This window comes from Opisthocomus hoazin, chromosome 5, assembly GCF_030867145.1.
Source record: "Opisthocomus hoazin isolate bOpiHoa1 chromosome 5, bOpiHoa1.hap1, whole genome shotgun sequence".
Lineage (NCBI taxonomy): Eukaryota > Metazoa > Chordata > Aves > Opisthocomiformes > Opisthocomidae > Opisthocomus > Opisthocomus hoazin.
The window spans coordinates 11,193,570-11,214,115 of NC_134418.1; the positions used below are offsets into that span (position 1 = coordinate 11,193,570).

At 36.6% G+C, this 20,546-nt stretch overlaps 1 protein-coding gene across 2 annotated transcripts in view; it reads left to right on the forward strand.

The window, feature by feature from the left end:
* Positions 1–19,833, forward strand: part of GRK4 (G protein-coupled receptor kinase 4) — a 45,058-nt gene extending 25,225 nt beyond the window's left edge. Inside the window, exons 9-16 of one of the 2 annotated variants that reach the window (XM_075420411.1) lie at positions 737–927; positions 6,322–6,359; positions 8,830–8,919; positions 9,455–9,663; positions 10,520–10,657; positions 11,302–11,439; positions 13,609–13,731; positions 15,270–19,833. In XM_075420411.1, coding sequence (XP_075276526.1) covers positions 737–927; positions 6,322–6,359; positions 8,830–8,919; positions 9,455–9,663; positions 10,520–10,657; positions 11,302–11,439; positions 13,609–13,731; positions 15,270–15,323 — 981 coding nt within the window. In that variant the 3' untranslated portion in view covers positions 15,324–19,833. Of the gene's footprint in view, positions 1–736; positions 928–6,321; positions 6,360–8,829; positions 8,920–9,454; positions 9,664–10,519; positions 10,666–11,301; positions 11,440–13,608; positions 13,732–15,269 lie in introns of those variants that run through there. The other variant, XM_075420412.1, reaches the window with a different exon arrangement.
* The last annotated feature ends 713 nt before the right edge of the window (positions 19,834–20,546 follow it).

Sequence of the window (20,546 nt, forward strand, 5' to 3'; positions counted from 1 at the left end):
TTTTACTGTTGAAACTGAGTTTGTAACTTAACATGTTAAATTTTGCAGTATATTACATTGTTTTAAAATGTTTTTTCTTTAAATTCACAAGTCTGCTTTAAAACTTTAAATGCACTCTGAAAACATTTACCTAAAACCTGAAGAAAAAAAAAAAATCATCTTCTTCCTTCCCTATCAGCACCTCAGTCCAAATACAGCGAGAAGAAAGACTATAAAGAGTCTTTATAGTTGGAAAGTTCTAAGCCAGGGAAATATGCGGTTTTTAGGGATATGGGGGGAGGAATAGGAACTGTACATTTGCTCTTAAATAACTTTTTTAGTCTGTCTAATGTAGGGCAACTATGAGTCTTGTAGAAGTTCAGGAAGATGGTTTGACAATGCATTAATAAACTAAGGTATATGAGCTTGTTAATACAGATAACATAATATAGAGTAATACAGATAACGTGCAGCTGAGGGGCATCATCAATAGATCTATTGTCTGGATGGAGCTCTAAGGTATCTAAACAGATATGTCACTGAGCTTTTGCATGGTGATGTAGGGTTTGTGTATACCTGCAAATTAGTCTGAATCCTTTGTGTACTAGACAGGAGCAATTCTCTACTTGGCTGTTTTGTTCTTTTTTGTTTTTAAAAAATGGATTCATATGTTGCTTGTATTGGAAAAAGAGAGATGTGAATTGTGTTGCAGTTTATGAATGAATAATGGCCATCTTCTCCCCCGCCCCATTTTTAGGTTAGTTTATCCTATACATATGAGACGAAAGATGCCCTATGTTTAGTATTAACCATAATGAATGGAGGGGATTTGAAGTTTCACATATATAACATGGGAAATCCTGGCTTTGATGAAGAAAGGGCTATTTTCTATGCTGCAGAACTGTGCTGTGGTCTGGAGGATTTGCAGAAGGAGAGAATTGTTTACAGGTGAGTGTCATCTACAGTCACTTGCACCTTGAATTTTCTATGTCTGTTCAGCACTGAATGTATTAATTGTTTTCTACTAGAACAAGTTTATACTTCAACTTCATAGTAAAAGAAGTGAAAAAATTGTTTAGTTCTCCTTTTCATGGCATGTCCTTCAGAATTACTGATCTTACTTGTCTTCTTACTGTTAATTTAGGTCTAGATACTCACTATGTTCTAAAACATAATAAAGATTCAAGTTTTAGGAACATGAGGTTGTATTCCTGCTCACTCTAAAGTAGATGTTCAGATAACGCTTTAGAAGTCCCTTGCTGCATTGCTTGTTACGCCCAAGAGGGTAAAAAGTCACTTATAATCCATATTGCCCTCTTTCTTCTCTTTTTGTTTCAGGTTCCTCCAATAAAAACTTTATTGCTTTTTAATTAACGAAACTGTCAGAAGCCTCATGCATTGTAATTGAGATTGTATCATCTCAGTTCTCTTTTCTGTCTCTGTACATGCATCATTTAACCCCTGGCATGCATTAATATTACAGGACAAGCGAAACAAACTTAGCGGTGGACCGAGAATGCCTTCTTTATCTTTCTGGTGTATAACACCAAGTACGACTTGTTTTCAAAGAAGATTTAAAGTATAATCCTGCATAACTTTAATATAATGAGTCTTAGTCTTTTCCCTCCCAAATATAGAAGACTAACATACACACAGCAGAAAGTGGCAGAACCACGGAGTGAATCAGGCTTACACTGGTTATTGTTTGTGGTTCCCCAAAAAATTTAGCCAATCTTGCAATGTTACACAGCGTGTTTTGGCATACATGTAGGAGGCAAGCAAGGTTGAATGGTTTTGCTCATCATTCTCCTCATATGGATCAGATACAAGTAGGTCATTTCACATTGCCTAAGTGAAAACAAAACTGATTCTTTAAAATACAGAACAACAAAAAAAATGCCAAACAAAACAGAAAAACCACAAGGGCTGCGGGGGTTTTTGGTTGAAGCCCCACTTGTTAGCTATTTGCCTACAAGAAGACCTTCAAACACGTAAGTCAAATCCTAGTGTTCTCTGTAATTGCAGATCTTAGAGTGGAGCAGTCTTGGTGTCTGGCTCTCTGCCCTGCTTTGTGCTATTGCATAACCAGTTTCCAATTATTGAGAATTTGCATGGCCTTAAATTTATGAGCAAGGAGAAAAGTAGTTTCACAACCAACTCTGAGTAAAATTGCCTCTTAATTAAAAGAATGGGAATTATTTTTAGTCCTCTGTTCATAACAAAATTAAGGACCAAAAGGCAGTTAGCTGTACGTGTGTTAGTAACTGAACAATTTGTATGCTCGGAGCAAAAACAAGGCCTTACATTTAATCGTAATACCTGAAGCCGTTACTTAAACAATTTGGCATAGGACATACTAATGGAGCTCCTGCCCAGTATGTAAACAGACGAAGAGAGACTCTAATTATACCATGTCAGCTCAACTGTGCTTCAGTACTAAACTAGAATGTTTGGATAATTTTACGCTTTCTGTAGAATCACTTACAGCGTTGTGCTTTTTAATATCAAATGAACAACTTCTTGTAAAACAAAGGTCTTGTTTCTTTTCTTTTGCTCATGGTAGTTTTTTTTGTGATGATCTTGATTTGTTTTTTTCTGTATGTATTCCTTTTTGTATTATGTGCTTAGGAATATGGTTGTAAATTTTACAGTTTTAAAGTCAAGAAGTCAAAACAGATGGTCATGGAAGTTTTCAGAATGTCACCAATAACAGTGATATCAATCAAAATTCTCTATCAGGCATCTTCATGGAAATGCATTTAAGCAGCAACAAAGTGATTATAGATGATTAGTGAATCAGAAAGCTTGGGAAAATTTGTCATAATTATTTTATTCTCACCAAAGGACTAATGCTGGCAACCTCCAGTCTTAATGTTGTTGGGGGCTGGGGAGAAGAACATAATGAAGCACACTTTCATTGATTCAATGATTTATTTTTCTGAATTATGGTAGCTAATATTTCTAATTCTCCAGGGCAAGAAAATACAGAAGGAATGTTTTTCTTATTTTGCTGTCATTTTGAAAGCATTTAATACTGGTAGGATGACTGAATTTCTGAAATTGGAGCTAGTTCTTTCTCTTGTTGCTATATCTCAAGATATGTTACTGCATTTTTTGCCAGCTTTAAAGGAGCTTTAAACTCTCTTTTTAGACAAATAGCTTAAATTGTAAAAGCAGACTTTAATTCCGTAACATACTGTTATAAAATATTTTCTTCAGAATGTATTTTTGTGACTATCCATTTGTATATTCACAGTAAAGTGTACTGTAGAGGCAGGGTAAGAAGGGAAATTCAGAACTTCTGAAAATACGAATCCTGGGTGCAGACAGGTGTCAGCAGATAGCAGTGAAATCAGTTCATCTTGTCAGTTTGTTCAGTTCTAGAATGGCAGCTTTAATGTAAGTCAATCATGTTAAAATTTATTATAAATTTGTTACATTTGGGATGTGTTGCCATCAGGAGCAAAATGCCTCATAGAGTGGAAAAATTAGGCCTAACTTTTCTTCTCCATTAACACCAATTTTTGTTGTGTGTTTCATGTATATTTATACCAGTTATTACTAAATTTCAAGCGGTGGCATTGGTCTGTAGGACCCCGGAGTCAGTTGTGCCATTTGTTAGTGGGGTTCCCACTGGGCTGAAGGAACAGGTGCAGAGCTGGAAGGAGGGCCCCGTGCTGCCCTGTGATAGCAACTGAGCCAGTTTGCTTGTTCCATGGCAGCTTGTGAAACTCTAACTTGCCATATGTTGCTGACATTAGAAAAATAAGCAAACAGACAGGAACAGGCAGTGGTGGAGCTATTCATCCATCTGCTCCATAAAAAGTCCGATAGTAGTTAGAGCAGTCAGGATTTGCGTAAGACAGAGTGGGGAACAAGTGCCTGGTTTCCAAAAGGACCTTAATTGCTGGAGTTTTTCTGCAGGAGTTACTTGACTTCTCAAGGGTGGTAGTGTTTTTTGTCGGGTAAGCTGCTTGGAGACCGAGATTTTCCTTGCAAGTTGATGTGGGTGCCCATAGTGCCACGGAATGTGCCTGGAAGGTCGAAGATCAGGCTCAAAGACCTGGTGAAGGGGTAGTGGATAAGCCAAGTAGCTCCTTGCCTGCCTCGTGCCTATGCTTAGAGTAGACATCTTTACAGTGAAATCCCTGAAGGATTTTTATACAGAAATTTTCTGTTTAGGGAGGCTGGTGTAAGCTATAGCAAAAATATGGTGCTTTTTTAATCCAGTTTAAAATGAATATATAATTTTTAATTAACTTTCTTTAATAAACCTCTTAGTTTTGTAAGCTTTACAGTCCTCCAGCCTTTCTCTGCTTCATAAAGGAAAACTGCTGCCTCTGGTGCTAGAATTGCATTGCTAGCCCTCGTTCTGAGCTTGGTTTTCAGCTCAAGTAGCCTGTTCTCCTGTACAAGACTAGTGTCTGTGTATTCCAACAGAAACTGACTTTGGCCTCTGTTGTGGTGGAAGAAGGGAAGAGGCAGAAGGCTGACACCCCAAAGCTAGCATCCCAGAGCTAGAATTTATAGTTGAATGCTTCCAAAACCTGACTTCTTTGTGAACTGCTAGGCCTAGAAACTCATAGCAATAAAGAGCTGGAATTTTGGCTAGAAACAAGTACTATTATTGACCGACTAAAATCATGTCGGAACAGAATTAGCTTCTATTAAGCAGCAGATGTTGCTAGTATTAGGTTTTAGGTTAGGCTTTAATCAGCCTTCTTGGAGATGGAACTCTCTAGAGTTGTTTACTTGAGTTAACCCGAGCATATATTGCGTGCTTTGAAGTAGATGTGTTTCTATGTAAAGTTTGAGCTGAATTTTCTTTTTCTTTTTTGGTACTGGTATGGTGTTTTTTTTGGTGTTTACTTTGATCTCTCCTGATTTATCTGGTATTGTAATCTCATATCTAACATCAAATGATTAACATTATGGGGACTGTCTAGACTTCAAAGTATTAGGGGGAAAGCATCTTGGTGACTTCTTTATACAGTTAATCTTATGAAATAATAATACTTTAATGTGAATACACGTACTTCAGAGCATCAGTTTATCAATATTTGGAAAACAAAGCATACAGATATCTAGGTGAACAAGTGTGTGTGTATTTCTCTCTCCTTTTGAATGTAAATTGTAGAGTCATTCTTCCTAAAATTGCTTCTTTTACTAAGTTTTTTCTGCTTGTATATGAATAACTGTTCTTGTCACAACTGTACATATACCCATATACGTACATATTGTTTTTAATAATCTATTCCAATATAATTGAATCTTTAGGCAAGTACTGATTTTTGCTTGTCTATTTCTGGCTTTACAGTATTTATGGTGGAATAAATCTGAGAGACTGTACTGCAATCCACATACTTTCTGATGCATATCACAATTATATATACATTATGTGTTTTATACATATATTCTATGCATATATATTTATATATTTTTTTAAAAATATGTTTATTCTCAGTAGAATCTGCTATAGAATAAATCCTAAAAGTAACTTCTGAACAGCTTGTGATTCAGCTTCAGTGACTTCTGAAATTTTCTTGGGGGATGAAGGGGGCTGGGGTGCGAAATCCGAATATCTCATTGAGTTTCTTCTTTTGTTCTTGAAGTAAGAATGTACAAGAAGATGCCTATAAAATGCAGAGTTGCACCACTGAATTAATTGTCCTTTTTACTATTTCCTGAGTCTTGCTAGCTTTCTTGCTTGAAAAAATATTTCATGTAAAACTTCGATGTTTACAGAAAAGTAGTAGAGACTCTTAGAAAGCTGATTGCAGAGAATCCTAACCAGATGAAGTGTCTAGTAAGCTTTAGAAGCTGCATGTTCCCATTAAAGGAATGGAGTTTGAATGGATGATATTAAACCCATGCTTAGTTTTGGGAATATTACTCTCTGTTGATATTCTGACAACCTGGAGTGGAATATAGCAAGGGGTAAGCATCAGACTGCAGCAAGCACTGATGTGTTTTACCATTGTGGAGTTGTATGGCTGGAACTCTCAGGATAAATGTCTTTCACTTATGAGCAAAAATTTGGGTATATGTTGGTGGTTCTTCATGTGAGGATTTTAGTGTTGTGTAGGGAAAGTTTCTCATCTGTGAAATATGAATTCCTGTTAATATAAATGGAATAGAGAGTTGGGAAAAATGGATATCAAGTTCCATGGTTAAACTATTTGCATTATAGGTCCTCAATTTCACAACTTTTTTTGTATGTAGGTGGAAACGGGAAAAATCGCTTTAATCAGACCCATGAATTCGTATGTTGTCTCAGTTGCACTTGATGGCTAATAATTTTGCCTTTGTGTAATTCACATTTCTATTCTGTTTAATTTGTAGAGACTTGAAGCCTGAGAATATACTCCTTGATGACTGTGGTAAGAATTACAAGTCTAATTAATACTGTGCCAGAAATTAAAGGAATTTCCTCATAATAAAAGGGACCTGACTGACAAATGTTAATTTTAATTACTACAGAAAAAAGGTCCTTACTTTTTAGAAAGTACAGGAAAATACGGGGTCTTCAGGGCACAACGATGACAATGTCTGAGGGGTCATTTTCCCACCTTCAAATGGCTATCCTTCCTCTTTTGTTCCTCCTTCTTCCCTCTGCCTTTGATTTAAGATGGCTAAAACTTTTATATGGATTCGTTCTCTGTTTGTCTTTTCTTCGACTATGGAAACGTGATTTGTTACATGTGGGGCCAGAATTTTACTTAGTAGCAATAAAGAAGACAAGCCTGAAGCATCCCTGTTTGTTGAAACATTTCAACTAAACGAGGTCTGATGGTCACTGATGCATGTGTGGCTGGAAGGAATTGAGGCAGTACAAACAATATGAAGAAATGTTTGTAGTTTTTTGTTTTTCAAAAGCGAAATTAATTTTCTTTAATGACTTTGTATGAAATTTATCAGAATCTTTTGAATTCACTGTAGAACATGTGCAGCAATTACCTTCTAAGCTGTGGATGAGTGTTACTGGTTTGTTCTTGTACTTGCTGAGTATTCTAGTTAAGGAAAAACTGTTTTTGAAGTCATTAGCACGGTGGTTTTTTTTAAAGTCAGCATGTTCTGACTGATAAATTTCTAAAAAGGTGATGCTTGGGAGAAGTCACTTTGCAAGAGCTAAAGCTTTGCTAGACATCAAATGCATTCTTTAATTTTTCTCTCCAGCACTGTCTTGCAAAAGCTGAAGACTGCTTTGAGGAAAAATGTAGCCTTGCAGGACTGCACTAGAATGCTTTCTTTCTGCCAGGGATATTCTGATCTTGTTCCAGAAAGCAGAGGGGGCTAATTAGAAAATCGCTTCAGGAGCTCAGATCCTGCACTTCAAAAGGGGTTCATCAGATGTCAGGGAACAGAAGAGCATCTGGGTATACTTAAAATAGCATTTGCTGCTCAAAAGCATTTAGTTATTTCCAGCCAGTATATAGAGTGGCATGTGACTTTCTCCACTCTCTCCCGCCACCCCTTGATTATCTATCACATGCGCTGTTAACAAACATTGATGCTGTAGTGCTTTTTGAATGACAGAGAATATATGCACAAAGGACACTTGGGCATTGGAACGGGCTGCCCAGTGCGGTGATGCAGTGTCCACTCTCGGAGACTTTCTAGACAAGGATTTTAAAAACCTTGAACACTTTGGGCTGACTGCTTGCTCATAAGGTCGTACTAGAGACCTGAATTCCCTTCCAGCCTGAATAATTATTCTGTGAATCTATGACATTTCTGTAAATGACAGTGTCCCTGTCCTTATATGCAGTATTAGAAATAAGTGTGGGTTTTGTTTTGATTTGTTTTGTCCCACCCCAGATCATTCTACTACAGATGACTGGCAATTTTCTACTTTAAAATTGGGTTGAAAATGTAATTGTCGTTTCTTCTATCTAGCCGTTTATATTGTTATGAAGAAAGTACCTTATGTATTTTTAAACTAGGATCATGTCAACACAATTCTTGTCTTTTGCTGTCTTGAGTCGTTTGCTGTTGAGTCTGTCCAGCAAAGAACTGTATCTGTCCATGGGAATGTAAGGGAGGATGGGGTGAACTTATTCCCATTGTGCTTCTTGGACTGTTTCCCCATCTGAGCAGTGATGTTCATGACAAATCTCAGTCTTCCACCAGACTTACTTCTATGTTATAGATCCTAGCGTAAATGCCATGCATAGTAGGAAAGGCAGTCAACTTCAGAAGTTTGGCTAATAAAGTCAAATAGAAGCTGTTATCTACATTAGACTGATTCACTAGAAGGGGAAATCCTAATATTGAGCTGACATGTTACAATATAAATAATTCTAAGTAGATTATGACTACATTACTTTTCTTCTGGAGTGGGGATAGCAATTCCAATTACTTGTGCTTAGCATTATTAGGGTACTTTGTTAGAGGAAAACCTGGTGTCTCAGTACGGGCTACAGTTTTCTCATATTTGGAATAAATGCAGTAAATTCTGATGTTTTGTTAGGGTGTCGGAAAGCTAAGTATTTGTGGCAGGAATACAGAATGGAAAAATACAAGTGTGTGATAAACAGATACAGATTTTGAAATGAGCAGTCATTATTTCTATTCGTCCTAGAGTAGCAGCCTATGCCAGTGCTATGTAACAGCAATTTTTTTTGTATGACCTTCAGGAAATCAGTTAGATCTATGCCTCTCTTCCTTTACCTGTTTAAGGAAGAGTTGAATAATGATAAATCACTCCTTTCTAGTTAGAGCTACGAGTATATAACTGTTTTTATGTTTTAGGGTGTTTTTTTGATGAGGTACAGTACAGAATTTTTTTGTTTTAAAAGTGATGATACTTTATTATTTGCTGACTATGTGTAATTATTTTAACTTAAATAGGACACATCAGAATTTCAGATCTGGGATTAGCTGTGCAGATTCCAGAAGGAGAAACGGTCCGAGGACGGGTTGGTACAGTTGGTTACATGGGTATGTAAAGTATTCTTTGCTAGTTACATTTTACCAGAAAACTTGCTTCTGTGAGTATATGAATGACTTATCCAAAGAACTATAATAGGCCTGGATTAGTAACTAGACATGTTATGGGAAGAAAGGTTATGATATGCAGTGGTAGATGTTAGTAGTCAATTATAAGCCTGCTGATAAGCTTGAAAACTTAACTCTGGAAATTCTAGCTTTAGGTAGAACTTTAAGAAAGCTCCTAATTTTTTTCTGAGGTTCAAAGAGATTTAGGATCACAGGTAAGCAGACAACACATTTCTTTCCATGCTTTGGAAAAACTTCATTCTCAGTTTGTAAACAATACTGATCTTGAGTGTTAAAGAACTTAAGTGCTTCTCTTGGACATAAACAGAGTCTTTACTGTAGAAATTAATGTTTCTTCAAAGCACAGAAGAGTTACGCAAGGATTTCTGCACAGAGCCAAAAGAGTACCTGAGAGTTTCTTCAATATTTAATTAGTTAAGTGAGTTGTCATGGGGATTTCTTTGTTTTTGTTTTGTAGCTCCAGAAGTGCTCAAAAACGAAAAGTATACGTTCAGCCCAGATTGGTGGGGTCTTGGGTGCTTGATTTATGAAATGATTGAAGGACAGTCTCCATTCAGGAAGCATAAGGAAAGAGTCAAACGGGATGAGATTGACCGGAGAGTAAAGGAAGACCAGGAAACATATTCAGACAAGTTCTCAGAGGAGGCAAAATCCATCTGCAGGATGGTGGGTGAAGAGACATAGAGGTTTGAAAATTAAATTTCTAATCCTTTTAAAGAGATGAACTACTTTATTTTAATGTCTTCTATTGAAAATTTTTCGAAGCTGGAGTCCTTAAATCTTTCTTTGGATCAAATGGAAGGTTGTGATTGTCCATTTGTTTGAATGGACATTGTTTGATTGTTTGATTATCAAACTTCGAGAATTCGGAACTTTTTTCACGGTGAAGGAAGGCTGTATAAATTGATCTTTCATCATGTGAATAAAAAAGATCCAGTACTCCTTGGACCACATGTAATTATAGACAGAGTACAATGGCATGCTCAACTTTGATACTGCATGGGGAGAAATGGCAAAGTAGTATACTAGTTTACTTGCCTAAGAGAGTCTGTACAAGACAACAGCTTTTTTTTATCTTGCATGCTCTTAGATTTAATAAGAGGCACATCTGTACAGAAAGCTTCAAGAGTTTTCTTTACTAGTTTATGCACAATAGGTGCATTACTTAAGCCCATTGTAAAAAAAAGTAAGTCTGTCTTTCCTGAAAGTCTGCTGCAAAGTCTGTATTGTAAAATCTATTCAGCATGGCATCAATTAAAATATTTTCGTATACCTTTGGGTGTAATCTTCAAATGATCTGCTTTCAGGGATTCTTTTGTCTACTGAAAATCTTTTCGCTCCCAGAATGTTGCAGTTTGGATTTCCAGTTCATTTTGATATCATCATAAATTTAATCTAATAAAAGGCCAAGTAACAAAATAAATTTATTGAATGACATTGTATATAGGTTGTGGTTTGTTTTTTTTTTTTTAAATTGTGGGATTATATCACTGGATCAGCCTCTTTTCCCATATCTTTGCAGTTACTTGCTAAAAATCCAGGAGAACGACTGGGTTGCACTGAAGATGGAGCTGCTATTGTAAAGCAACATCCTATTTTCAAGAATATTAACTTCAAGAGGCTGGAAGCTAACATGTTAGAACCTCCATTCTTGCCAGATGTAAGTAGGTGAGACAGATTTGATTAGTATCTAAAAAGGCAAGAACTGTCTTAATTGTATGTCTGCAATCAAGTGAACTCCAGAGAAACCTTTAAAGTTAGTTAAATTGGCAGGAGAATGCCATTGTAGCTATTGATAGCAAGTTGTTCTGTGGCATTTCACCTGACATCACAAAACAATTCATAATAGTGGTGTTGCTCTCGGGAGCTTTGTAGCTGATTTCTTAGCCCTTAAAAGTCTACTTTTATAGCTCAGATGCTGAACAAATTAAGATTAGCTTTGAAGAAATTACTCTGGAGTTGAAAGGAGGGTGGCAGAAGATAAGTGAATTATGACAACCATTAAGAAATCCAGAGATGTTGCATGCTGTTTCTAGTTTCGATATTTCTTTTCCGTTACTTGCAGGATGGGTGGAATGGCTCAGGTGCCTTATGAAGAGAGTCTTTTAAGTTTTTGCATTTCTGTTTTGTAGTGTAGTGTAATTTGGTGATCTGCAATGTGCAATATAAAATTGTAGCCCTTTTGCCCCCCTCTTTGCTCATCTAGGAAAGAAAAACAACCAAAAAACCCAAGCCACAAAACCCCCCAAACCCCCAAAAGCAAAATCCAAAACCTTAATGAAGCACTCTTGTATTGTACTGCAGCCACGTGCCGTATATTGTAAAGATGTCCTGGACATAGAGCAGTTCTCAACAGTAAAAGGAGTGAACCTGGATACGACAGATGATGACTTCTATTCCAAATTTGTTACGGGTTGTGTCTCAATCCCGTGGCAAAACGAGGTATTGTATTTTTCATAAAAGATTATTTTCTTTAGCATAGCAGTGTAGAAGATTTCATAAGGGATATAATTATAGCATTAACTTTCTCTGTCACATGTAAAGAAGTTTCTGCTTTAGACTTCTTTGCTGAGAGAATTCAGAAAAAGGTTTTTCCCAAAACATAGACAACTTGCTAAAAATTGAGATCTACAGTAAATTTGCATAAATAGAATCCAGCATGTTGTCATCAAAGATACAGTATACAGAACAGTATTTAGCATCAGTATGACCACATTTTCTTTGTTCTTCTATCAGGTTATTCAATACTGCTGTTGATAGGAGAGGGACAGAATGCTCTTCAAAGTATTGTGCAAGCTGTTTGTGTATCATGCCTGCATATCAATAGAGTGTCCAAGTAACATAGTAATACAGAACTGCAGATTCACCTTTTCTAAGGTTTCAAAACAAACAGTATCGGTTGAGTCAGACTTTCTCTTAAAGCTTTTTCATCTGCCAAGTGAACGAGTATTCTAGTATTCTGCACAGAGTACTAGAATTTTGCTACCTCTGCGTGCAGTGCAGCCTTTATTTAGGAAATTCAAATCTCTATTATTGCAGGAAGAGCACTCAGTATCAATTATTTAAAATAGTAGTTCTTGTTCTGAATGCCTTCCCCCTATTATGAGATGCTCATAACTTTCTGAAATTAGTATTGTCTTGAATTCTACTAGTGTAGTTTCTTTCCCGGTGTGATTTTTTTTCATTTTATTTAAAACTTGAACACAAAATACAAGAAATTTCTGAACAAGATGGAGAAAAAAGTACATTCCCTTTTGTTTCACTTTTGGGTTTTTTTGCATTACATTAAGAAGGAGATTTGAAAGGTGTCATTTGACATAGAAAGTCTTCACCAATAAGCAATGAACCTTAGGTTGTTGGAGAAATAAGTATTTTCTATGCTGTGTTGTAATTCTGAACTTCAGAATGTGATCCAGTCATTAAGAAATGCACTGAAGCTTAACTCCATAAGAAGGATAAAGTTGAAAGTAGTTTTGGAGTTCTGGTGATGGTAATTCCCTCTCTTCAAGGAATAACTGTGCAGACTTCATTTTACATCTGTGCTTATTTTTTCTTTTAATTCACGTTGCTTAGCTTTCCCTCAAACCTTTGCTCTTAGTCTCTTAAGAACTCCTCTTCCCCTCGCAGAATTTACCTAATGTCATGGTTTACAATAAAAGCAGGCCGCATTTCTTCTTACTCCTCTTTATGCCCTCTCTCCCTGTACAAGGTAGACTCATCTGGTTGCGTGCCCACGATAATAGATGCATATAAGTGGCACTCGCAGACAAATGCCAACTGCATGTGGGCGTTAGCCACTCTCCTCCTTCTGCCCATGTCTGGCTGTTACATTTTGGCATTTGCTCTTTCTGCTTTCCTTTCTGCACCCAGTAATTGTGGTTTTAATTCTTTTGTTTTCTGTGTACACAAGCACAGATTATTTCAAAATCCCTTGCTTCTCTCCAGTTACCAGTCTTCATTATATCTTTTTTTTTTCTCCATGAAGTATTATTACCTTCCCTATCTCATTGCCTTATTTCTAATTATGCTATATGTTAGTTGTGTTTTGATAGATGATTGCCCAAAACACCAGAATGATGTTTAAATTACTGTGGTCAGATATCAGCTGCTTTTTCCCCAAAAGTGCAATTTGTCCCCTTTCTAAAAACTACCGCCCCCCCAATACTATGTAGGTAGTAATATTCTGCATAGAATAATTATTTCTTCTGTTCAATGTCATGTTTATTAATTAAGTTCAGTCCAGGCTATAGAGAGATTATATTTGTCAGGCTAAACTGCTCTGAAATGAGCAGAATAGTTGAAAGGAAAATAAATTTCTGGTTTTAAAAACTTTTGCTTCTTACACCATGGGCAGAAGAAGAGCCTTACCAAAGCAAGGGAGCATCTGAGTACTTACCTGCATGATAGTGCTCTCATTCTTTAATTCATTAGGTGCACAAGGAGAGTCAGTGTAGACTTTGTGCCTTCCTTCATGGAGCTCTGAGAGTGGTGTAATTTGGCTGATGAATTTGTAAGTTGTTAGGAGTACCCAGTCCGGGTAAACAGGTAATACATAGAACTTATCTGAGAGGTTTGTACAGATGTTTCCTTTATGTTTCATATCTTTCAAAGATGATTGAAACGGGATGCTTTGAAGATATCAATGCATCTGAAACCGATGGTACTGTGTCACCAGACAGAGAGAGGTCTCCTAAAACAAAGAGAGGCTTCTTTCACAGACTTTTTAGCGGAGAGGTAAGGGTATTTCTTTTCTTTCATAAGAAAATTAACATCAATTCCATTTTTTATATTATTTTGTGATAGGAAAACCAAGTTGTTTGCTGAATACTGAAATTAATGAAATCTGGTTTATTACGGCTTTGCCCCTGCACTGCATTTCAGAAACTGTGGCAATCCCTATAACTCCAGGAGTTTTTTCTCCCTCAGCGTTCTGTCTTCCTCTAGTGTCTTTTAGCTGTTACCTGGGGAAAAGGTAGCATGTGCTGTTAACACCTGTGCTATAGATCTTTATTTCCTAAAGATATTAATTTGGGTCTTGCTCCCTACATACTTTGCCATTTTTTTACAAAAACTTCTGGGGAGATGACTTCAGAGATAATGGAGACCCTCTCTGTAAAAACTTCAATAAAATTGACTAATGAAGTCAGAAGTGACTGTGGTGGAGCAATGCAGCTCCTAGGACATGCTCCTTTAGAAAGCTGGGCTCCCAATGAATCATTCTAGTGTATTAAGCAAATCAGTAAAAGTATCTCCTAAATGAAGGAGTGTGAAGAAGTGTCATGAAACAAATGTTAAAATATCTTAGGTAGTTTAACACCTTTACCAAAATAACAACATAATATATGTTTACATAGCTGATAATGCACAACCTTTTCTTACACAGATAATCTCTACTCTTTAGTAAACATTTAGAGGCATATGAATTGAGTATTTACCACCTAAAAGACGTGGTATATTGTACTTGTTTATAGGCCATGAGAAATAGGCTATTTGTAAAGGTTTTCAGTGGAAGATGCTGTACACAATTCTGCTTGCTTAGTATGCCTGCACTTAGAGTGGAATTACCTTGAGAAGCATGAGTATATTCCAGTAGAGGACACTTCCTGTAGAAATTACTTTTGCTTTCAAGCAGAAATGGAATTTTTAAATTGCTAGGAGCATATCATTAAGTGGCCACAACAGGGCCATGTATTAAAATTGCATGATGATATTTTTTTGTCAGCAGCTGGTAATTCACCTCTCTAAAATGGTACAATGCTAATGGAATGTGTAATAGTACTGTCATTTTTAGTTCACCTTTTAAAATTCGCTTTCCCTGTACTTGCAGTAATGGAATAGAAGCAGTGGCTAAGTGAACTAATAATCTCACACAGCTAAAGTTAAAGCTTTTGTCTTACTGTAGTCTTTTCCAGCTGAATCAACAGGGTTCATACTGTCCCAAGATATGGCTCTATGTATTGAGAAAGAGTCCGAAAAAAATTAATATGGCTTGAGAGCCTTCAGTTGGTTTTGAAGTAATAAGACTGCAGTTAATTGTCCTGTGAAGTTAAAAGAACGAAAGAACTTAAGGTTAAATGAAACTTTAATGACTTGAAATTTGGGGTTGGGTTGTAGTTTCCTTTGATATTCCCAAAGCATTTAGTTAGTGTGGAGTAAAATGTGCTGGAAAGAGAGAGACACCCCCCCCCCCGCCTTTCTGTGCCCCATAAAACACACAAACGAACCGTAGTGTCAGTTCTGCAGTTTAGCTGTCTCTCTGTCGTCTCTTGCAGGTCTGCTTTAAATCTGATTGCAGTGATGATGAGCAGGAGTCCTCCAGACTTTAATTCGTTTTACTCTCATCAGAAAGGATGAGCAAACTTTAAATGTTTTATATCTCTGTAGCAAAGTGTATTATATATATTTTTTATCTGAGTTCAAGGATTTTTGTACATTTGTACTTCATTTGTTTTAAGATGTATATTTTCACTAAAGCTTAATTGTACAAAAAGCAATGAGTGCCATTTGAGTGAGTGTGTTTACGTGTTTGGTTTATCTTGATTCCCCCCCCCCCCAGTAGAATGAATCTAGAAATACTAAAAGGATTTTAAAGCACAGAGATAATATCTATGGCATCAATGTAACTTGACTTTGCTCGTGATAAAACTCTTGTTCATTAGGATCTTTATTAGCAGTTTTCCTAACAGTAAAATCACTGTACTGGTAGACTTCATAATTCCGGTATTCTCTGGCAGCATGGCAGTCCTATTACCTAATATATCTCTCAAGCAACTGCTAAGGAAAAAACGGAATTCAGTGCGCTGTGGCCAGCTAGTATGAATTGCTCTTTACTCCCTGGCTTTGTAGAATGTCTTTCTGTATTTCTGTCTATAGAGAATTCTGAACCTTTAGCTTAATTCCGTAACAAACTGTATTACCCCATTCTTCTCTTTTCTACCCACCTTACACATCCTCTCCATGCAGTTTCTTGGCATGGATCATGCAAGTAGACCTATGCCAAAATTTTATAACTATATTTTGAGTACTTTTTTGCCTTTACTAAAAGGATTTCTTTTTACCTGTGGGGACACCTTTTTATTTTTTTCCTGTAAATGGAACTGTTTACAACTCCATATAGGAAGTTAGAGTTTTATTATGTGTTAAAAAACAAAGCATGGGCTCTTCTTTCTAACCTCCTCTCTGCTTATTGTGTTGTAATACGCAATGTTGTAGAGTTGACAGCTATCACTGCCACTGAGAGGACATAGTAGTACCAAGTTTGATTATGTAAATAACCGTTCCTTATAACCTTTCAAAACTTAAACATTAAAACCTGCCTTTAATGATTGCTTACTGCAGATGTGGAGCTGGTATCCAAGTTTTGGTTACAATTAACTGATGTTCATTAGTAAAACTGTTTGCACCTGCTTGAAAGCTTGTCAAACTTCCATTCTTCTGGACTCAAAGTATGCCAGATTTTATTTTTATTTTGTAAAGTTTCCAGTAAAACTATTAATCTGTGTATGAGAACGAAGTTGAGGAACACATTTCATTAAGAGCCTCTTCATTTTCCAAATTTGAGCTAGGGACTTGAAGTATAATGGAATGCTTTTGGAGTTGGAGACATGATTTTTGTTACATATTTTATTCTGTATTCTGAAGATTTGCCTCCACTGGGCATGCAGTTTTTTCCTCTCAAATCTCTGGGACACCAACCAGACCCCACACGCATTGTACACACAGAACAACTGAATATCCCTCTACCTCAGACAGATTTCTGCTTGTGATCCGCAGACCCACTGGAAGAAACTTAAGCTGCTTCTGAGAAACTCACAAGATACATTTGATACTCAAGCCTATTGTCAGGTTTTAATTCACAGTGTTTTGTCTCTAGTGACAAATGATGTAATGCGTTAGAATTTGAAAAACGTTGGAAAACCAATGTGTTACAGAATCCTACTGCAGTTGAGCTGGTGTCTATCTGAAATTGTTCCTCTTGGCTACTGTGCCAACAAAATGAGGAATGAGATGCTTTTGCTGTGTTTTCAGTGCATTTTTCGTGATGTCTAAAACAGCACAGAGGACAGCAAAGTGACTGCCGTAGAAAGCACAAAGGGAGAAACTGGCAGAGAGTGAGTTTGACTGAATTACCGGAAGACAGTCCGATGCAATAGCGAAGTGGTGGGAGTCTTGACAGAAGGAGAAATACCTGAAGGAAGGGTATTAGCTGGAACCATTATGTGAGAGACAATGAGCTGGCATGGTCTGACCTGACCCTCTTTATTATGTACTGCAGTAACAGAAGGAGTCTAAAAAGATGGGAATGGAGAAACAGGAAAGTAACAAAAGTGTTTCATAAATACCCACCTGGTTGGAGAAGTGATCGTGTTTCTCTGAGTAAGGGGTTTAAATTTTAAGATCTTAGGTTTTCTGTTCTGAGGCAAAGGTGACCATATTAACACCATACATATGGGGTGACGGTCTGGATTTAATGCCTGCTTAGAGCAACTTGAAATTTGGGCAAGAACACCGTGGACATAAGCCGAGTAATTTTTATGAATAATATACAGGAATTGGCTTTAACAAATGAAAAAAAAAATTTTTGAAAGTCTGTTTATCATGCATTTCAAATTTTCTTTCCATAGTGGGGGGGGGGGGAATCTCAAAAAATAATAATAAAATAATAAAATCAACTCTTCTATTTTGGAGTGCTGAGACTTAACACTTACCCTCCAGGGATCTGTGAAGAAAAAAGGCTAGATGCAGAGAAAAGGGAAGTTGTTCCTAAGAAGTGGTTATTTATATGTCTGCTTCTTTGGACAAGGAATTCCAACCATGGAGAAAAGTGGAGGATTTATTAATTTTTATGAAGCTTTATTTAGTTTCATTTCACAAGTTTTTTTCTTATGTTCTAAATAATACTATTGAATTGTTTTTGAGTAACTACATGTTTGCAGGATTAGGATCTGCATTCTGGGGTTTTTTTTCTTGGGGGGGGGGGTGTTTTTTTGGTGTTTTTTTTCCCCCCAGTTGGCTCAAGATGGCATTTTTCTACTATAAATTTGTCCCTTTTGGCTAGAAATATAACCACATAATAATGATTAGATAACATCTGATACGACTTCCCTAATCAATTAGAAAAGACAAGAAACTGGAGGGATCAGCATAACTGTCCTTACAAGGTACATGGAGATCAAGATGTTTAGTCTAAGGTGACTAACACCGGTGAAATGCCTTTACTTGAGTAGTAGTAGCTTGGAGATGCATTTTTAAAGCGGGGAAAGGGTAAGGAGAGGGGAGAGCACCTGAAAGCAAAATATTGTGGTGTGATAAACTTAATATGAACTTTGCTCTTGATTTTTGTGGGACACAACTGAGACAAAGAAGGGAGAAGGCAGCGGGTGCTGATTATGTAGCTTTTTATTTCCATGAAGTGTTGTGTTGGGGGGTTTTTTTGGTGTTTTTTTTTTTTTTAAAAGCACCAATGTAAATTCTTGTCACTCGGTATGACTTCGTTATACCACCATGAATTCAGATTCTTGATCCATGTCTTAGAAGGCTTTAATGGCACTGAGACAATTGAACAGCCCGACTGCTTTGTTCTACTGGTGCAAGGTATGGAAAGATCTATGGAATTCCATGGAGTTACTCGCATGAGATCAACCCTCCTTTTCTGTGGCTTGTGTGAAGGTCTGAATGTCTGCTTGCACATGCCTCATGAATCTGTTTAGCTCAAAATTTGCAAACTGTGAAACAATGTACCAGTATCTTATTGGCTTACTTAATGCTTTTGAATGTTGTGACCAACAGAATGGAATCGTCATGCCTCACGGTTGATCTCTTTCTATAAAAAAAATCCGTCAGCTCCCCCCCTCCCAAGGTGTAGTGTTCATAATAGAGATGGTGTTACATTTCTGCATTATAACAACAATAAATGTGTCTCAGTTGAAAAAATGAGCACTTAAAAATAACTAATAAATAGGAAAAAAAATGGGGTATTTCCATAACAAAGAGAGCACTATTGACAAATCTTAGCCTTTAACAAAAGATGTTGCATGTCATCTTTTTTCCCAAATCATTCTTAAAACAATAGATGTGAAGGATTTTGATTATGAAGAATTATCTCCATCTCAGAATAAAATTATGTCTAAGTTGAGAAATCAGTGATAGAAGCTATTAAAAACAACCAAAACCCCATTTTTAGAGTGCACTTCAATTATTTTCCAAACAATACTGATGTAAGAAATTTCTCATTGCCATTTGTACGAACAAAGAATACATGTTTACAAGTTACTAAAATAAGTCAACAGAAACAATATGATTGTGCTTTTGTTTACAATTTAGTACTACACTAATTTAACATTGGAATTATCACCTTCACTTTAGTATAGATTTTCAGAAAATGCTCTTTAGGAATACTCAAAAAATGGAATTAAAAAATTAATGGAAAGCATCTTTAAGCTAAATTCATGTTTACTTTGATTTGAATTTCGTGCCTGGCTCATTTTGGTGATGATGATGATGATGATGTCTCTTCTGCTGAATGTACAATTCTTTTTTTATTTCATAATTCTTCTTACGGTGTAGCTTAAACTTTGCACGTGAGATGTAGATAACTTTTCTCATATTCCACACGTGTCCAAACCACCAGAATTCTTTCCAAGTCTAGTGCAGCTGACTGTTAAACGTGATGTGTTGGTTCCAGTATCTCCAAACCACTGAACTGTTCTTATATGAGGTGTTTTCCTGGATGTTCTAGCATTGTTACTCCCGAAATAAAAGCAAAACACTGCTGCGTATCTCAACCACTTGTATTACTGTCTGATGTGATTTATTTACCATGTCTATCATGGTAGCTGGGATAGATAAAAAAAAAATTGCAATTTGTTGAAGCAGAAAATATGTATTACATGCTGTAAGTTCTTCAATAGTATAAGATTGTCTGTCAGATCCAGGAAAAAGTGCCCTAGCTCTGTTGTATTTGCTGAACTGATACCTTATCTCATGCTCTGAATCTTGATTTCTGTGTGAAAAGACAGAACTGTCGGGATGAGCTGGTTTTTCATTAACACATTTACCATGATGACACTATGAATGTGAATGCAAGATTGGTCAGCAGTAGCTGTAGCTCTACTTGTATCAGCCTTATCAAGCATATTGAATTTTCTACTATTGCCAAAGGAAACTAACGAGAATTCACTCTCCTTGAGAGAATTTATACCTTGATCTTAGTTGGATTTGTGTTTTTTTATATCAAATACTTTACAACAGTAGGCTGCTTGTATTTTGAACATTTTGCCCTGTTTATGCAAAGGCTTTCACTGTAATTTTGTGACATGAGTTAAACGGCCAAGCATGGAATTACTATACAGACAGCTTCAAGTTCAGTGACTTTAGCAATAATATAAACTATGCTATGGTGTATTGCAGATTATCTGTGCATATGTTGAACTACATGGGCCAGCAGCCTCATGAAGTCTGTTGGATTGAGTAGTACCAATTACCTGCTGAATTGTTTGCGGAAATGCAGAAATGCTGGCTTAAGTGTGACTCCAGGAAAGGGCAAAAAA